At 43.3% G+C, this 17028-nt stretch overlaps 1 protein-coding gene across 4 annotated transcripts in view; it reads right to left on the bottom strand.

Moving 5' to 3' along the window:
• pbx1a (pre-B-cell leukemia homeobox 1a) overlaps window positions 1-17028 on the bottom strand; it is a 48765-nt gene that overhangs the window by 30613 nt on the left and 1124 nt on the right. For all 4 annotated transcript variants that reach the window (XM_083890568.1, XM_083890570.1, XM_083890569.1 and 1 more), the window contains exon 2: window positions 16411-16484. In XM_083890568.1, coding sequence (XP_083746694.1) covers window positions 16411-16484 — 74 coding nt within the window. The remainder of the gene's footprint in view (window positions 1-16410; window positions 16485-17028) is intronic.

The raw sequence follows: 17028 nt of genomic DNA, 5'->3' as shown, positions 1-17028 counted from the left end.
CATTAATAATTGAGTGTGAGAGGAGACCCAGGGCAGCCGCAGGCTCTGGTGCATTGGGCTTCCTGGTGAGGAGTGTATTAAAAATGTGTGTGTTTATGTCTCCAGGGCGTCTGTCCTGGCTGCATAAAATTGAATTGGTTATATCTAATATATCATCCCCTAAGGGTGACTGGGTGGGAGGGTGGGAAGGAGCAGGGGAGAGCTGAGATGGTTGCATCCTGCCAGCAGGGAATGAGTCCAGTCTTAGAGATTCAGAGAGACGCATGAGCCTGTGACGTTAATGTCCCTCAGAATCAAATCGATGGCTGTCCGAATCTCCAATGTGCATGGCCTTAAGCTAGGAGCACAAGACAAGCCCAGAACCAGATTAAACCCACTCGTTACCGCAGTCTATGTTCACTCCTGCCGTCTGGTGATGCATTCAGCGCATCACTGACAAAGGGTGGAGAATTTCTTATGAAAAAGGATTACAACCAGATACCAAACACAGGGAAAAAAAGCTTATAGCATTCATATAGATACTAAGAGGATGAATGTTGGTGACAATGTGAGTGTCTGAATGTAGAAGTAGGAAAAACATCACTCATGATCCTGCCTTTCACAGACTGAGGGGCTGACTGCAAATACACTCTCCCTCTCTGTCTTCCTCCACCTCTCCTCTTATCTGCTTCTCCCACCATCCCCCACTCCACCTCCACATCCAGCCAGCTCAGTGGCTTTATCCAACTCTGCACCTTTAAGGCCTCCAGACTCCAGAGGAATGAGCGTTTTAACACCACCATTAAGGTCAGGGCCTAAATTATTGATCTGCCACCTCTATCAGCATAACGGTCACGTAGCCAGTATCACAATCTAACCCTGCCGCCCTCGGCCAGCTCGCTGCAGCTCCCTCAATTAGAGAGAGATTCTCATTACAAAGAGAGGCAAGAGGGAGAGGGAGAGAGAGGGAGAGCAAGGTAGATGGAGCAGAGAGCGAGAGAGAGCGAAAGGGAGAGAGAGGGATGTCCGTTTGAGATGGGAAAATAGGGGGACAGCAGGCATTCTTAACAACCACCCTATTCCCTCCCATCCACCTCCTCCTCCCCCTTGAAGTCTCCCATCATCTCCCCAGACAAGACCCAAAGATGACAGGTCTTATCCTCACCAAAATGCGGGTGATAAGGCAGCTGTAAAAGAATAATAAAAGAATAATGCATGGAGGATGAAAGAGGGAGGCAGACAGGGAGCGAGGCTGATAGAGGCAGGCCAGGGAGGGGGCAGCAACATAAATAAAGATGCGGCACAGTTGGGCTGGATCTCCTAATGAATTCGGAAGGTCCTGGATCAATAACATCAGCGCACTGGCGACACATCACAAATGCCAAAGGAGCTCTCCGCTTTGAGCCCGGTTTGAAGAAAAAAAAAAAAACACCAGACGTTTACTGCAAATGAAAATGACCAATAAAATGACCAAATGCATCAATAATCATCTTTTACTCAAGGAAAAATAGGGAAGAGTTTGCCTCTTTGTGATGCAGCAGCAGCAGCAGCAGCAGAGAGGAGCATCAGGAAGCAGGAAGCAGCCTTGATGCTTGGTAATAGGGATATTTCCACCTAGGAGATGCTGTGATAGTGGCTGTGCTATCAGTGCTATTAGTGATGCTGATGACAGATGGCTTCTTTGTCTCTATTCAGATTTATTTTCACAGCTGTCAGAGAAAAAAAAAACCCCGCACAGAGCACATCATTACCCGGCACAAACTGCCTGAAACGAAACAACCCCTGACATGATGGTCAAACTGTTTGCTGTACTGAAGATCTATGGGTGAAAATAATGGAGAATGTGTTTTGGCTGAGAGTCTCCGAGAAGTGGATCAAAACAGACATTGACTTGGGTCTCTGAAAACGTGCCCTCTCTCCCCATTCGCTCATACACAATCATGGCCTAATGGCTTTCCATTAACATAATTGCCAACATAACTAGTGTTCCGTGTCTGAGAGCCATTCCCCCACTACACGTAAAAAAAAAACAAAAAAAAAACAGAGAGATGAGAGGAGATGAAATTGAGCCAAACTGGGACCATCCCCAGAAACATATTGTGGGTGTTCAAGCTGGATCTCCCCCCCTCCTCTTCACCCGCTTTTCAAAGCTACAGCGCTTTGTGGAGACCCCCTGGGAAGGCTCTGGCATCTCAAGGAATGTGATGGCAGAGCACGCGTGCATGTGTGTGTGTGTGTGTGTGTGTGTGTGTGTGTCAGGGCATGTTTGTATGCAGCACAGATAGAGGGTGGAAGAGCAGAGCCTTCTCCACACGTTGGTCGTTCAACATTCAGAGATCAGGCCTCAACGCACACTTCACACCAAACACAACCTGCCAGGCAAAATGAAATTCCCATTATTTTTAATTAATCCCTAATTAAAATATATTACTGCACAGATTCCACAAATCTCTCTTAATATGCAAATGTGGCCAATTCAAGGATATTTACATATCATTAATTAAGGCAGGCACATTCTCTTACTCTAATGAGCTGTGGCCTGGCTCTGCCAGGGAAACTAAACGCTGGGCTCAGAAGTGAGTAAGCACAGCCACAGGGGGATGCCAGCCCTCTGTTGAGTCAGGACTATCAGCCGTTAACGCCAGGGTGAAGTAGATGAAAACAACTCTGCTATGCTCGCAGCAAAAATCCACCCTGAAACACTTAAACCTATAAAAAAAAACCTGATACCAGCTATGTAGCTTGTCTCTCTGCATCTATTTGGCCTTTTTGGCGTGTGTGTTTTCCTCATTCCTGTGGATCAGAAGCCAAATGTAGAGGCTGTGACTTCATGCAGAAGTGTTTCCAGCAGAGCTGCGGAGGAGTCTGCTATGTTATCACAATCACTTTCACTATTAATCTGTCTGAATACATGCAACGAAAGCAACAAGTTCACAGCCTCCTTTCTGCAGCCTGTCACAGGGGCTTGTGTGGACACAAGTTCAAACAAAGTGAGACAAGGTCAGGTGATTTTTACAGAAAGTGTAGTCGACAGAATAGTTTTGGTTTTACTGATCAATAATGCCATTATAACCTAAAGTAATAAAAGGGAATGGCACCTCTGCACCTTCTCTGGTCTCTCTTAAGCTTATAGTGGAACATTCCATGTCTTCTATTGAATGTCTCGCTAAAATCACTCTGCATACAGGTCTTCTTACTTCCCACTGCTGCTGCTGCACCGACTAAAACGTCTTAAGGAAAGCATCAAAAACAGAGTTGGACAATAAACACAATAAAATATGCGTAAATATCAGCAGAGTCTCAGCACAAGGAGAGATTGCCTGGGGTTGACTGTCGCATATGAAATGTGTGTTTGTGTTCGTCTGTGCTCATCCGATGAGAGGAGCTCAGGACAGAACATGGCGTTCCCAAAATGAGTATTTTACCAAGCTGCAATCGACTAGTAAGTTAAGGATGTGGAAACCTCTTCCACCTCTTTAATGATTATATACTGTAAGATATTTAGAGGTCAGCCAATATGTTTTACTATGGTATCAACACATGATGCTGATAGATGAGCTTTTCCCGCATCCATCTCGTGTATTAAAACAGTTTGACAACAAATAATACACATTGACTTAATGAATCTTTTATTCTCTCATGGTCTACCTCTCCAATATGCTTTTTTTTTTGTCTGTACTGCAGTTCACTCATATATTTTAAATAAAGCATACTGCATAATGTAATATTGAATACAATAAACATTTCATCAAAAAAAAAAGAGTAAAATTTTACATCAATAATATAATACTGTTGAAACTTGGCTTGTGTCTTGACTCGCCAGTTGAAATCCCCCTCAGGTCAAGAGCTGGGGTACCCTTGAGCATTGACCATTGCTCATTACTAATTGGACACTCTAAATTGACCCCCAGCCACAGGGGCCCTCATCCAGTGTCCTCCTTGTGCCAGTCCCAAGTCCTGATAAATGGGAGGGTTGCATCTGGAAGGGTATCCGGCATACAAATCTCTGCCAAATCAAACATGCGGATCATCCGCTGTGGCGACCCCTGGAGAGGGAGAAGCCGAAAGCAAAAAAAAGTAAATAAATAATAATCGTCTGATTCCAACTATTTGAAAATTACATTACATCTACATCTAATAATATTCACTGCGCTAGTACCAGCATCTGCAAAAGCCCATGCTCCATCTGCAACACCTCCACCCTCCCTTCAGGACCAGCTCTTCCGAGAGCAGAAAGGGAATTGGAGTTTATGCAGTAAACCCCGATGTAAGTGACCCTTAAACACAAAACCAGACGGACAACTGAATTAAGACACCCAGTGGACACAACAGCCAACAATCCAACTGTGGGCGCAGACTTTAAAAAATGGACACGTCGAGTCTCATCTTTATGCTGATGCTCCCGTCATGGGACACGTTGGTAAATGTGCGGTGTTTAAAAAGTACAGTGGTGGCTAGCAGCTATTTAACAGGGCAGGTGTTAGCATAGCCATGCTAAGCATATACTATGGGCTACAGTTGCATTAGCAGCAGTCACATTGACACATTCTGATTCAGCACATATCGGATATGACAGTTCACTTAGTGTCTTTCATTAGACTTTCATGTGAACGCGACTGTTCTGTGAAACTGCATACATGCCAACCTGCCGCCGTGCTGCAACGATTTCCATATGACCATTCTCACTTATGTCTCATGGCCACATAACCAACCTGTTCAAGGCCCACCTAGCAAAGTCACACAAGTCTGATTTCAAAAATCAGAATTGATGAAGGATTTGTGTCAAACTGCCCTGAAAAATCAAATCCGAGTCACACCAAGTGAGAGAGATAAAAAAAAAAAAATTGGATTAAATATGAGTCACTTCAGCCTGGTAATGTGAAATGTGTAGCAGCGGTTGGACTCAGCCATCTTGCTTTATAAATGTGGGGAGGCAGAACACAGACTGACTACCATAACAAATAACAAAACACACAAATGAAGTGTGACTTTTCTGCTCAGGAGTCCATTACTCCACTATAGCCTAACACAGAAAATAACTGTCAGCGTCTGATGTTAAAAATCACATTTATACAACCTTTGGCTGCAGTGTGTACACCACCAGTATCATGTTATTAACTGCACTACCCACTCCTTAATCATTAAAGTGAAAACGTGGCGTGCATCTAATTTCTGCAAAGATGTAACATGGATACTATTCATGAATATCTTGTTGTATTAGGTGATTTGAAGGAGAGTGAAGAAATGAGGTGGGGTGAGATGTACCTTGCTCATCTCCTTGTTCTCCCCTTTTCTAGCTGCACTAATTTGACACCTTGAGCATTGGAGGGAGGGGGGTAGGGTTAACTAGGTGGGGGAGTGCAAAGACACAGTGGAATTCATTAAGAATAGCAAACCCTCTCTCCCCTCATCCTCCCTCCAACACTAATGACATCAGAGGTTAGCAGAGAGTGGACTCGCTGAGAGATGGGAGGAGACGAGCCGGAGGAGGAGAGACGGAGGAAGAAACCATGAGAGCAGGGCGATGCATGAAATTATAAATATTTCAAATAGGAATTCAGTGCGAGCCGAAAGATGGTGAATGGCATGACAAGGTGCAGCTCACACACAAAGACAATCTCGCCATCTCAATAAGACCTTGTTTGGCCTGCAGTCCGAGTGTATTTTCTACATCCTTTTAACATTCACACAAAATGAAAGTGGTTGCAAAAACTGCCACTTTGCCTTTGACAGTCTTAATGCACTATGATGACATGCCGACAACCAACGGCATACCTTCGAAGAACCCATTTGTGCCACACTTTTGAGGTTAGATGGAGTGCAATCAGACCTTTTTCAACACTGTGATTACTACGTACGGGCAGAGTAATCTGTGGCTGAGGAATTGGCTGGCTAATGGCAGTTTCACATCGGCTATCTATAGGGACCTTGCAGACAGGTAAAGTGGTAGTTGCAAGATATTGAAATGGCCAGCGCTGCTGAGGATGAAAGGTCTTCTTTTTTTTTTTCTTCTTTTTTTTTTTTATAAAGCATTAAGAACTTTTTTTTCTCTAGGAGCAGCAACACTGGGTATAAGAGGAACAGCTTTATCTCTGCAGTCACTTAAAACATTAAACACCTTGCTTTCCTTCACAGCTACTTAGAACATGCAACTCGATTTGAGCGCTGGAGGGAAAACGATAAAGGGGCAAAACGAAAGAAATGTTCATTGAAGTTGAGATGAAATCCTTGTTGAGACACTGTCCTGGGACCTTTCAAATGCTCATTTCCATTTATCTGCCGGTGACACGTTTCATGACGTACTCTCGCTGGCAAACTATCTGACTCATAAATCCAATTCAAGCCTATTATTGTAGAACCTTTAAAGCTATCCTTCATTAATGTTAATGAGTTTTTTTAGTGGAGGCCAGTGGTGGTTAGGACTACATGGCTGCTTTCCCAAGCTTGTTTAACAGGCTTCAGACAGAGATGGATGCTTCTTGCAGTCCGATAGGCTCTCTGAGCTATCTATCACCCACAGGACCCACCCACAGAGCTCGGGCTCCATAACAAAGGGCAGGCAGGAAAGCTCCTGATTGACAGCTTTATGTGTGTGGTGGCTAGTCAGACAGCAGAGAGCAGACAAGGTATCTGTTTGTGTCCTCACTGCTGGCCCCCTTTTCTGAAAATGAGTTGTGAAGAACAGAACAAAATAATGAGTGAGCGGGGGAATCAATCAATATGCCGACACGCGAGATAAATGAGAGAATCAAATACACACAAAAAACATCCCTAATGCTGCTACAAAACTAATCAGGCAAATGAAGCTGCCCAAGCAACGTTAACGGTGGCAAGCAGTGTTAAGCATAAACAGTTATTATCATAAAGATTATTACCCTTACACCTCCAGACTTACTAATTAGCGCAATAAACAGCCATATTCTAAAATGTATGGCTGGAGCATGCAATAAAACCAGCTGCAACATGTAAACACAGATACTGAAGCACACAATGACACTAATAAAGGGATAACACACTGTTCTGCAGGCACTACATTCTAAAACATTAAAAAACATTAAAATCTATAATGATATAAAACATGTACAAGCATAAACTGCTTTGCCGCTTGTAATAATTTTACGAGAGGCCACAGTTCCTCTCACGGCTGTATATATTCCTGAAATGCAGACAAAAAGGAAAAAGGGGGGGGGGGGGGGGGTTGGTTGGGTGGGGGGGTTTTGAGAAGAGACACACTAAATTTGGACAGTAAGTAGTATCACCCCGTCGGCGCGGTACACCGCACATTCGCAACGCCCCATTTAACCACACACGGCGCTTCCCTCTACTGCCTTCATTTGCATACTTCAGCGGGGCCCTGACAGATGAAGACGGATGGGGCAAAATCAGCCTCACTGAAACAACTGTTTTATCAAGGTTAAACTATCCAAGAAGCTCTTAACCCTCGTGCCTTTATCACACTACAGCTCTCCCAATATCAATCTATCAATATGATCTTATCGGCAGGTGTGTGGGGGGGGGAGGGGGTTGGGGGGCGCGGTGTGCGAAGAAGAACGCTCTTCATAAACTCAAGTAATAGGAACATAAAGGAATTTTATGTGTTTAGGGGAGGAGACTGCTAAACACGGTGCTGAAGGACATGTCCAATAAAACAGGCTACAAGGTGGCGCCAGCAATCCAAATAAAATATAATAGAAGAACAGACGCTCAGCTCAAGGCGCGAAAGAGGTGTGCGTGGAGTCGCGGGGTCGTCGATTCATATCTCGGTAACGACTGGCGAAAGCGTGAATAAACACCGGAGCCCTCCTTTAACAGCGAGGCTCAAAGTGAACTTGAACATCGGTGAAGGTGCCCTTTAATCGGAGCAAGCATGTAGCTTTACAGTTATCAGGTGGTGTGTTTGACATCAATCCAGCAATGTGTGCGGAAGTGAGCAATTCAGTTGTTTTTTTTGTGTCGTTCTGCTAGGACGTACGGAAGAACCTGCTGCTATAATAGAGTGTTAGAATTAAACTTTGGAAAAATATCTGCTAGTAAAAAAACACGTTTTCATATTCATTTAATTCATATACCTGCATTGTTATATTAGTTTACACTCTCGACTGGTTATAGCAACCTAGCAAAGTACAGTCATATTAATAGATTATATAGTGCTTTATTTAACAAAATGTGGCGGTTTTGAAATGTTTTTCCTTTCCTGTATTTTCTGTCTACAGTTGTCTAACTACTTGAATCTTAAATAACTTTACGAGCATTTATAATGCACCTCTATGAGGAAAAGGAGCCACTGTCTAATCGCAGGCAGCAGGCAGCAGCAGGCAGTGAGTCACTGCGACCTGCCATCGCGGTAATGGCGGCTCCGGTAGATGGCGGAACACACAAATTGGTTGGCGGATTCCTCAGGAAGCTTCTCTCTAACGCTCGAGCAAACATTTTGTGTGCGAGTCTCTCTTCAGATTGGCTGTCTGACTGACAGTCTGCTGAGTGACACACAGCCGCACCAAACACAGGTAAATGGATTGTAGCCCACAACTGTGGCTCAGTGGAAACCGTCAGTCAATAATAGTGGTGATGCATGGTTGTGACATCATGAAATTACAGAAATCCTGATGGCTGTATGGCCATTTCTCTGTGGATTGTGATACTTAACTTGGTAATTCATAATTTAGAAAAAAAAAAACATGGAAATTTCCCTTTCTACAATATGGGTCCTTTTATGTAAAATGAAAATTGTCGTCTTGTTTAAACTGGTGCACTTGCCAAATGCTGAGATTGCACTTGCATAAATTAAAATTGCATAAACAACATCTGCTTTACAAGAAACAAACAACAAAAAAACCCACTGACTAAACAGCAAAATACTGATCCGATTTTTTTATTTTATTTTTTAAATAACACGTTTCTGTTTGTTTGTTTGTTTGTTTGTTTAAGACATTGTCATTTTCATTTATAAAACCTTTGTTGAAAATGTGTTTCTGTTTTTAGCACATTGTCCCTTACATCTAAACCAGATGCCATGCAACAACACTAGGGAAAAAGCATGTACATCGCAAGTAAATATGGGTTATCATGTTCTCAGGCACAGCTTGTAAAACAGGAAAACACTAATCTCATACTGGGCCAGTAATAAATCATAAATATTCTATTTTTGTGAAGGAAAACTGCAACACTCTCAGGTGTTAATGTCATATTGTGCAAACCTTTGGTAGTTCTGAACAGTTAATTGCAGTAATATCCAAATTGCAGCTGCTGCTAGTTTTGGTAAAGGTAAATCATTATGAATTAAGCAATTTGAAGACACAGAGATGCTGTTTATTTTCTCTATTTCCTCTTGTATATCATTGAGCTTTAACCTTTTGTTATGCACCGCACTGTTGTATTATGCCATGATACAAGAGAAATTAACACTGCATTGTCTGTGAAATAACAAATGTACACAACAACTGCACATAAACCCTCATGTATACACACATCATCTGAGCAAACTACCTCCTAACTTTTGGTCTTTGAAGGGTAAAAGCTTCGTTAGAAGTGGCTTGGTAATAAATGAAGAAGAGTATATAATTTGCTGATTATGCTCAAGTAGAAAAAAGAAAATGACAGCAATTAACATAATTTCAGTGGGAGTTAACTGTCCAGAACTAACACCACCAAAGGCAAGCTGGCAGACAGAAGGCACAGAGGAAACCCACAGCTTTCACTCTCTGAGATGGGATGTGGATAGCTACAGTACAGTGAACCAGCAAGGAGGCATCACTGTGTTATCAATCCTCATTGCTGTTACCGAGGAAAAACTGTTTACATGTTGTATCTTGTTTGACGTCAGAATTGAGAGCAAACATCTCAATGTTTGGCCATTTGTCCTCACAAAAAAAAGAATAATCCAGCAATGAGGCATTTAAGTACATTTCATCAATAGATGTAGCCCAGCTTGGTTTGAGCAAACACACATGTTCTTCAATGTGATTCTGGTTTAATGATCTGTTGTTTCTTTTTCACATGCCATGTGAAAAAGGAAGTACAAATACCTCACCTCTGTGGCAGGTTTGACTGGTTAATTGTTCCTCTTAAAGGACTTCGGAGCAAAATACAACGTGTTCTGATCAACATCAGGATGGGTTTTGTTGATATTTCCTTGCCTCATACGTGCAGAGGACTCCATTTCTGCCTGAGCGAGCCAGCACTACTTCAGAAGCAGATTTCTAAGTGCTCTTATCAGCCTTCCTGAGATGGTCTTTCCACTGCCAAGAGCCAGGCCAAGTGCTGACCTCTGCTAACACTCATGCTCTCGCCCACTGTGTTAAATGCTACCTGTGGTGTCACATCTGCCCTGGGAAGTGATCCAAAACTGCAGCACCCCGCGTCTCTATGGGTCCCACAGAATTAGCAGCTACAATCCCGAGAGACTGCCTGTCTGCCTATTTCTGCCCTCCCAACACACTCACACAGCAGATACCACACACCACACTGAAGACTGCCAGCGTGAGGCTGTTTGATTTTGCAGCCACAAGAAAACAACTCTTTGTGTGGCTAAATTTATCATCGCTCTCCGCGACAGTATTTGTGTCTTTCTCAGCAGTTCAATATCTCTTCTCTCTTTTTCACTTTGAGTGTGTTTTGTCGGCGTTGTTCTTTGTCTGCGTCTCTACCTTCCAGCGAAGGTGCCGAGGTTACCAAGGCTCATCTGTGGCCCCTTTGTCTCTCACGCAAACGGCGAGGTTTATTAACATAAATTAGAATAGCTCACCAAGAGAGTACCTTGTCGCTATGGGTTACCCACAGCAACCTCTCCTCCTCTCTAAATCTACCTGATTGTGTGTGTGTGTATGTGTGTGAGTGTGTGCTTGCGAAATAAAGAAAGAGTAAAGGGCGCGAGAAAGAGAGGGGGAATAGAAGGGAGAGGAAGAGAGAGAGAGAGAGAGCACACTCCCTTGCATCTAAATGTGAAACTACTCTGAGATGGGGGACACATCCACACCCATCTCTCCCCTGTCCTGATTAAAATAAATGGTGCTATCTGCACTGCATGACTCACTACACCATGGCATTACTATCAGTAATTGAAACATCCAATCACTACTGAGCCATCAGCCTCACTGCTCTTCCCCATCTGACTTTGTGGCACCTGATTGAACATCCCACTGTATGTGAAGTAAAACAGGAGATGAGTTTGTACGGCGAAGAAGAAGAAGAGATGAATAAAAAAAACCAAAAAAAAACGCCACTTCAACAAGGCTGCGATTCATGTTTGTTTGTTGTTGTTTTTTTTTTTTTTTACATGACTGTGTATGAACGTCTACAGTATATATTCATGTGTGTGTGTCTCCACATCCTGAGCAGATATCCGTGGAGAGTCAGGCAGCAGCCTCATTGATTGGTGTTGATTCCATCTGGGCAGCGAGCAGCGACTGACAGTGGATCTAAGCTGCTGCGAAAGGCAACCATTAATCTTGGTCCTGTTTAAGCAGCATGTATTAATTTATGTCATTTTTACTAAGTCAGCCGGGGAAGAGCGCTTGCCATTTTATGTTTGACTGTTCATCGAAGTCGGAGCAGAGGTGGTGGTGTGTGTGTGTGTGTGTGTGTGTGTGTCCTTTGTACAACTCCAGCACGCTGCCAACACGCCACTTACATCATAGTGGCAGGTTGCCAGAAAGATGAGATCCCACACCTCAAATTAAAGGCTATCAACTGTCAGGGCAGCCGTCTCAATGAAAGGGCGCAAACACATTTAAACGTGTGCGTTATATTTTTGGAAATAATTAATTTGATTATGTCTCTTTGGTCAAACAGAGCCCTAATTTATAACCCTAATAATAATAAGAGGAAATGTGTGTTTCATGCTCCCAAACAGATTTAACACGGTGAGAAGTGATAAACTGAACAGCAGTAATATTCAGAGGTAGTTGCAGTTGGAGTCCCATGAACATATCAGTAATAAGATCTGCAGGTGTTTCAATCCAACAATATGAGAATGTACGCGTCCACTGGTCTTACAGCGTGAGGCAATTCCACGAGACTGTGGAAAATCCAATCAAATCCAAACGACACCAATAAGAAAAACAATGGCCGGGGCAATCGCAACTGCAATAATGTCACTGGAGCTGTTTTGTAGACAGTAAAAGCTGCTCCAGAGACAAACATCTGATAAAAAAGAAACTCCACTCTGCCATAGAGCAAATTTCCTCTCTAAAGCAATTTTATATTTGATAAGTGGGAAGGCATTCTTAACGTAATGGATCGGAATATGATCTCTGTCAGAAAACTAAGAACACAGCCTCATATAAAAGCCCAGCGTGCAGAACGGCCAGTGCTGCTACATCAGATAACTAAATTGAAACGTGCAGGAAAAGAAACTATTGATAAAGACACAACGCATTTATGCTGCATTTGAATGCGAGGGCCTGACGGATCTCAGGCTCCTGATCTTTGTATCCTTCTCTATCTTGTCATTTTCACGGAGGTGTTGCAGTTCACCTTCACAGGAGTGTGAAATATGAAATGCACTGGGGGGGGGGGGGGGGGGGGGGGGTGATCTACAAACAGAAACATAGACACACACACACACACAACCTCGCCATATGACAACACACAGACTATGACCATTCTACAGCCAGATATGATATCACGGCTAATTACTACTCCCACCTCAGATATACACGGCTGTAATTAGCCTCTTAAAACATGATTAACATGTCTCAATTAAGCCAGTCAACATTTGCATAATATATTAGCTGTCCTAATTGCAAGTGAGTGTATATCAGCGGACAGGGAACAGCACAAAATACTCACTGTTGCTTCAGAAGTACGCCGATAATGCAGAGAAAATAAATATGAATAGAGGAACCGTCAGTGGACGAAAAGGGAATCCAGTCAATTTATGTAAGACATAACTCACTTTAAAAGCAAAGCTAAACTTACAATCAGCACTTCCCCACCAAGAGCACGAATAAAAATATATTACTTGTTTATTATTTTTCACTTAGATGAACATTTGTGGTCAGTGGAGGTAGACTTTCCTACGAACCCGCAAATCAAAGCCTGGCAACATTCTCTCAGGAAAACTTTGCACTCATTTCAAAGTTATTTATTTGAAGTTATTTATGAGCGAACAGACAGAGTCCTGTTCAGCCGTATTTCCGTGGAAACTGAAAACATGGGGGGGGATAAACTGCTGCTTCGGCACTTCCAAGCCGGGGACAGATATACAGTCTCCCAGCTAGTGCGGGGAAACCAAGGACATAGCCATTAGTTTCAGGACAGCGCCACATTGGAGACTAATGCCTCCATCTGTCACTGGAGATGAGAGGAGAGTAACAAAGAGAGGCAACACTAACCCCTGAACTCATCATGGACAGCCATGTCAATTAAATACTGAAAAACAGCAGCACTGGGAGCCATATAGTGACCGGTCCATGCTCTGCTTCACGGGAACTCAACTCGTTCCTCCATCAACATTTAATGGTAATAGTGCGTAGATTAACACGAGTGTAATTTGACAGCACACACCTTTGCAGCTCCAGCAGATTAACTGAGTCCTTCGTTGACAATTTTGATTATCTTTAATTTAATATCATCAGGCCCTTTTTTTATATTGAATACAAAATGTCTGATTCTCAAATTTGATAATGCAGTAGCTTAAACAATTTGAATTAAAATAAGACTAATCAGCGATGGATATAGTTTTTTTAATGTGTTTTCTTATAGTTTGAAGGCAATGTCTTTGCTTTTTCTGTTTTTGTGCCATTGGCGACAACAACTGTACGCAGGGACCTCGGGAAGTGGCCAGAGCACAACTGTGAATATGTTAAGTCCTGACTGATTCAGCAGGTCTCCGGCTTTGATGAAGTTCAATGCATTAGCCGACTGATCACATTAGTCATGCAGGAGCTCTCCATCTGACCCGAGCATGCATGGAGGTAATGTGAGGCTGTTGACACAGAGTGGCCTGACGAAACAGTCCCAGGGCCAGATAGAGAGGGAGAGAGAGAGAGTGAGAGAAGAGAGTGGCTCTGAAATTTGACACCCAGAAACTCTGACTTGGTGTCTGGCTTCTCTTACTTAGTCAACCTGTACGTGCCAGCTTCCCTCGTCGTAATGGTTCCACACAAACAAAGCCGCTGTCCGACTCCCCTCACAGGATGTGAATCAGTGCGCAGGAAAACACATTCTAAGTGCTCTCAGGAAATGTAGAAACAGCGATGATAGTTTAAAAAAAGGGAGCGAGGGGCCAGGAGACAGGGCAAACGTTACCGTGAAATACAACACTGGCTGCCAAAAGGAACGTCTGCGAGTGGTAACACAAGCCTGCGTCCCTGAGTTTTCCATGAGCCAGTGTGCGAACCCGAGCTTGTTTATGCTTGCTAAATACTCTCCCACCGTGACACGAGCCCAACCCCGGCACAAATATACAGGCAGCAGGGGTGGGTCGGGGTCATCAGTTAAGGCCTGCTCGAGCCACCGTTGGCATGTGCCGTGTTTGTCAGCTGCTTATCAAGTGGACCGTCAGTGTCCCCGTATTGCTGCTGTCAACCCTGTCAACACTCGCGCGCCAGCGATACGACACCAAGTGGAGAGGACATATGAACAACTACATGCAACAAATGATGTATGATCTAAAGAGATGTTTCCACTCTTCGGTAAAAGGTTGAGGGAAGAGCAGCTGCTGCTGCTGCTGCTGCTGCTGCTGCTGCTGCACCGCACAATCCTCCTGCTTGCACTTCTGCTCAAAGACACTCTGACTGCAACAATGTAAAAAAAGCACGGAGAAGCTGACTCTTTATAAGGAATATAAAAAAAGACCTGACAAATTACAGGCTGTACTCCACTCGCATATACACTGCACTCAGCACATTTGGCTGTAAATGCCATGGTGAAGGTTTGAGTCATTTTCTCTGTCACTGCAGTGAAAGGATTTTCAGTTTTCGTCTGCACAAACCTTCTCTGGGCGAAGATGAGCCGCAGCTCTGCTCTTCACATGCAGACAGTAAGGACACTGCTATTAAGTCCTCTCTCACAAATTGCGTTGTTTTGTGTGTGTTTTTTTTTTTTTTTACTTTTAAACACTTTGCTGCCTTCAAAGAAATAATGTAGTTATTTATAGAGTGCTGAGTTGCGCACTGTTTAAGTGAATGTGACAAATTCAATACATTAAAAGTGGGGGGAAAAAAACATAAACCGTGAAATAAAATATGCTCATTTCCAAACTTGGTCTTAAACAGAGGGGAAGAGAATCTGCAGGCGGGGGACCAGGGAAAGGGGGGGGGGCGCCTCTCATCAGACGCTCTCTGGAAACCTGGTTGCCAAGAACGATGGGAAGAGAGGAGAGGCAGGGGGAAAAGCCAGGAAAAGGTCCAAGTCACTTTGTTCTTCTTTTTGGAAACGAACTCTGGTTGAACCCAGGGAGACGCCAGACAGTTTACAAAGAGCCAGGCATTACTCTCTCACTTTTCACTTTCCGAGCCTTGCGATTTAAAAGCAGGGCCCCAACCTACGACAGCTCCCACCTCACAGACCGCACTCTTTAACCTTTATAAATCTGATTCAAAATCCCAAGGTATCTGCTCGTTCCTCCTGTTTAAGTGAAAACCTGTGCCAATTCCTGACTCACGAGAATGAAATGTCAGGGACTAACATTTCACGTTGAATTAAGGAAAAAACGGTGTTGGCCTCAACGCGAGCCCTGTGTGTTTATTTTCAACTGTCTGCATGGCCGCGCTGCAACAACACCACAGACACAGTGATGAGGCTCTCCCAATAATCTCAACCCCCCCCCCCCCCGCTTCAAAGTTGTGCGCTCACAGATAAGGTTATATTGGAGATTTTTTTGTTTTATTTCCTCCCTTGAAAGGCGGGCGCTCTGCCTCGTCCCTCAGAGAATATCCGCAGCCTTTCATCATGTGAGACGCTCGTCTTTTTAATCTGCTGTTAACCGAGTTTCACACATTCCTTTTCATGACTTTGACCCTCGTTGCAAACATAAACAGAAAACCCCTCTGACCTGCCTCTGCATGTAAAACAGCTCACTTAGCAAACACCAGCGAACTCGGCCAAAAGAAAACAAGACAGAGAGAGTTTGTGTGTGTGTGTGTGTGTGTGTGTGGGGGGAAGGGGGGTTAGAAAAGCCCAGCCCCAGAAAGGCCCAAATGTCGGCATGAAAACACTCTTGTCCAATGACGGCACTTCATCTGGGGCCAGAGCTTTTTCACATGCATGCTGTGTGACTTCAATCAGGAAGAGCATGTTATAAATAAACAAAGACAAAAAAAACAACAACAACAACTCTTTGTTGCTATGACGTGTGTTTCTGTCTTTCTACAGTTATTCATTACAAGATTTAAAATATTCTTATCAAATGCCGTTTACAAGTGAGAATAATACTAAAAAAAAAAGAAGTCCAGTCAGTTAGAGACAAACTGTAAAAACAGAACTCACCTGTTTTCTCCTTTATTTCACACAAGACATTGAAGAGAGCAGGTTTCATTCTGTGGCAGTTCAGTGCATGTTTCCTAAGAAAGAGGACATTACAGGTCTTTCCAGATCAGTCTTCTAACAAGTGGCAACAGTCATAATCGTACAGGGCATCCTGAAGTCACACAATAATATCATCGTCGCTGTGGAGACTCTTGTTTTTTTCACAGATTTCCCTGCTCTTTCTGCCGCTTATTTTTCTCTGCTGTCACAAACAGGTGGAGGTCGACCGATTGGATTATTCTGTGGAAGATGCTGATCTTTAGAAACCAGTGCAGCCGATGGCTGACACATGATGCCAATTTTTTTTTTTTTTGAGACATGTTGTTATGCTAATTTCCCTTTTTTTACCCTCCTCCTCCTCCATCTGATAAAATATAACAGTTTAACATAGATTAAACATTAAATTGTTTAACTTAAATCACCATGTATTGAACAACACTCATAGTGTGTGTGTGTGTCCAATGTGCACTGCAATGCACGTCTTGTGTTTTCAATGAAAATTATTTGTAAATTAAATGTTTTAATGTTTGAAAAAAATACAACTTTTTGTCACCATCACATTCCAGATAGCAGGAATGC

Source organism: Microchirus variegatus (genome assembly GCF_963457635.1).
Source record: "Microchirus variegatus genome assembly, chromosome: 5".
Lineage (NCBI taxonomy): Eukaryota > Metazoa > Chordata > Actinopteri > Pleuronectiformes > Soleidae > Microchirus > Microchirus variegatus.
The sequence above is the reverse complement of the archived record's forward strand: the minus strand, read 5'-3'. Positions and strand labels throughout refer to the sequence as shown.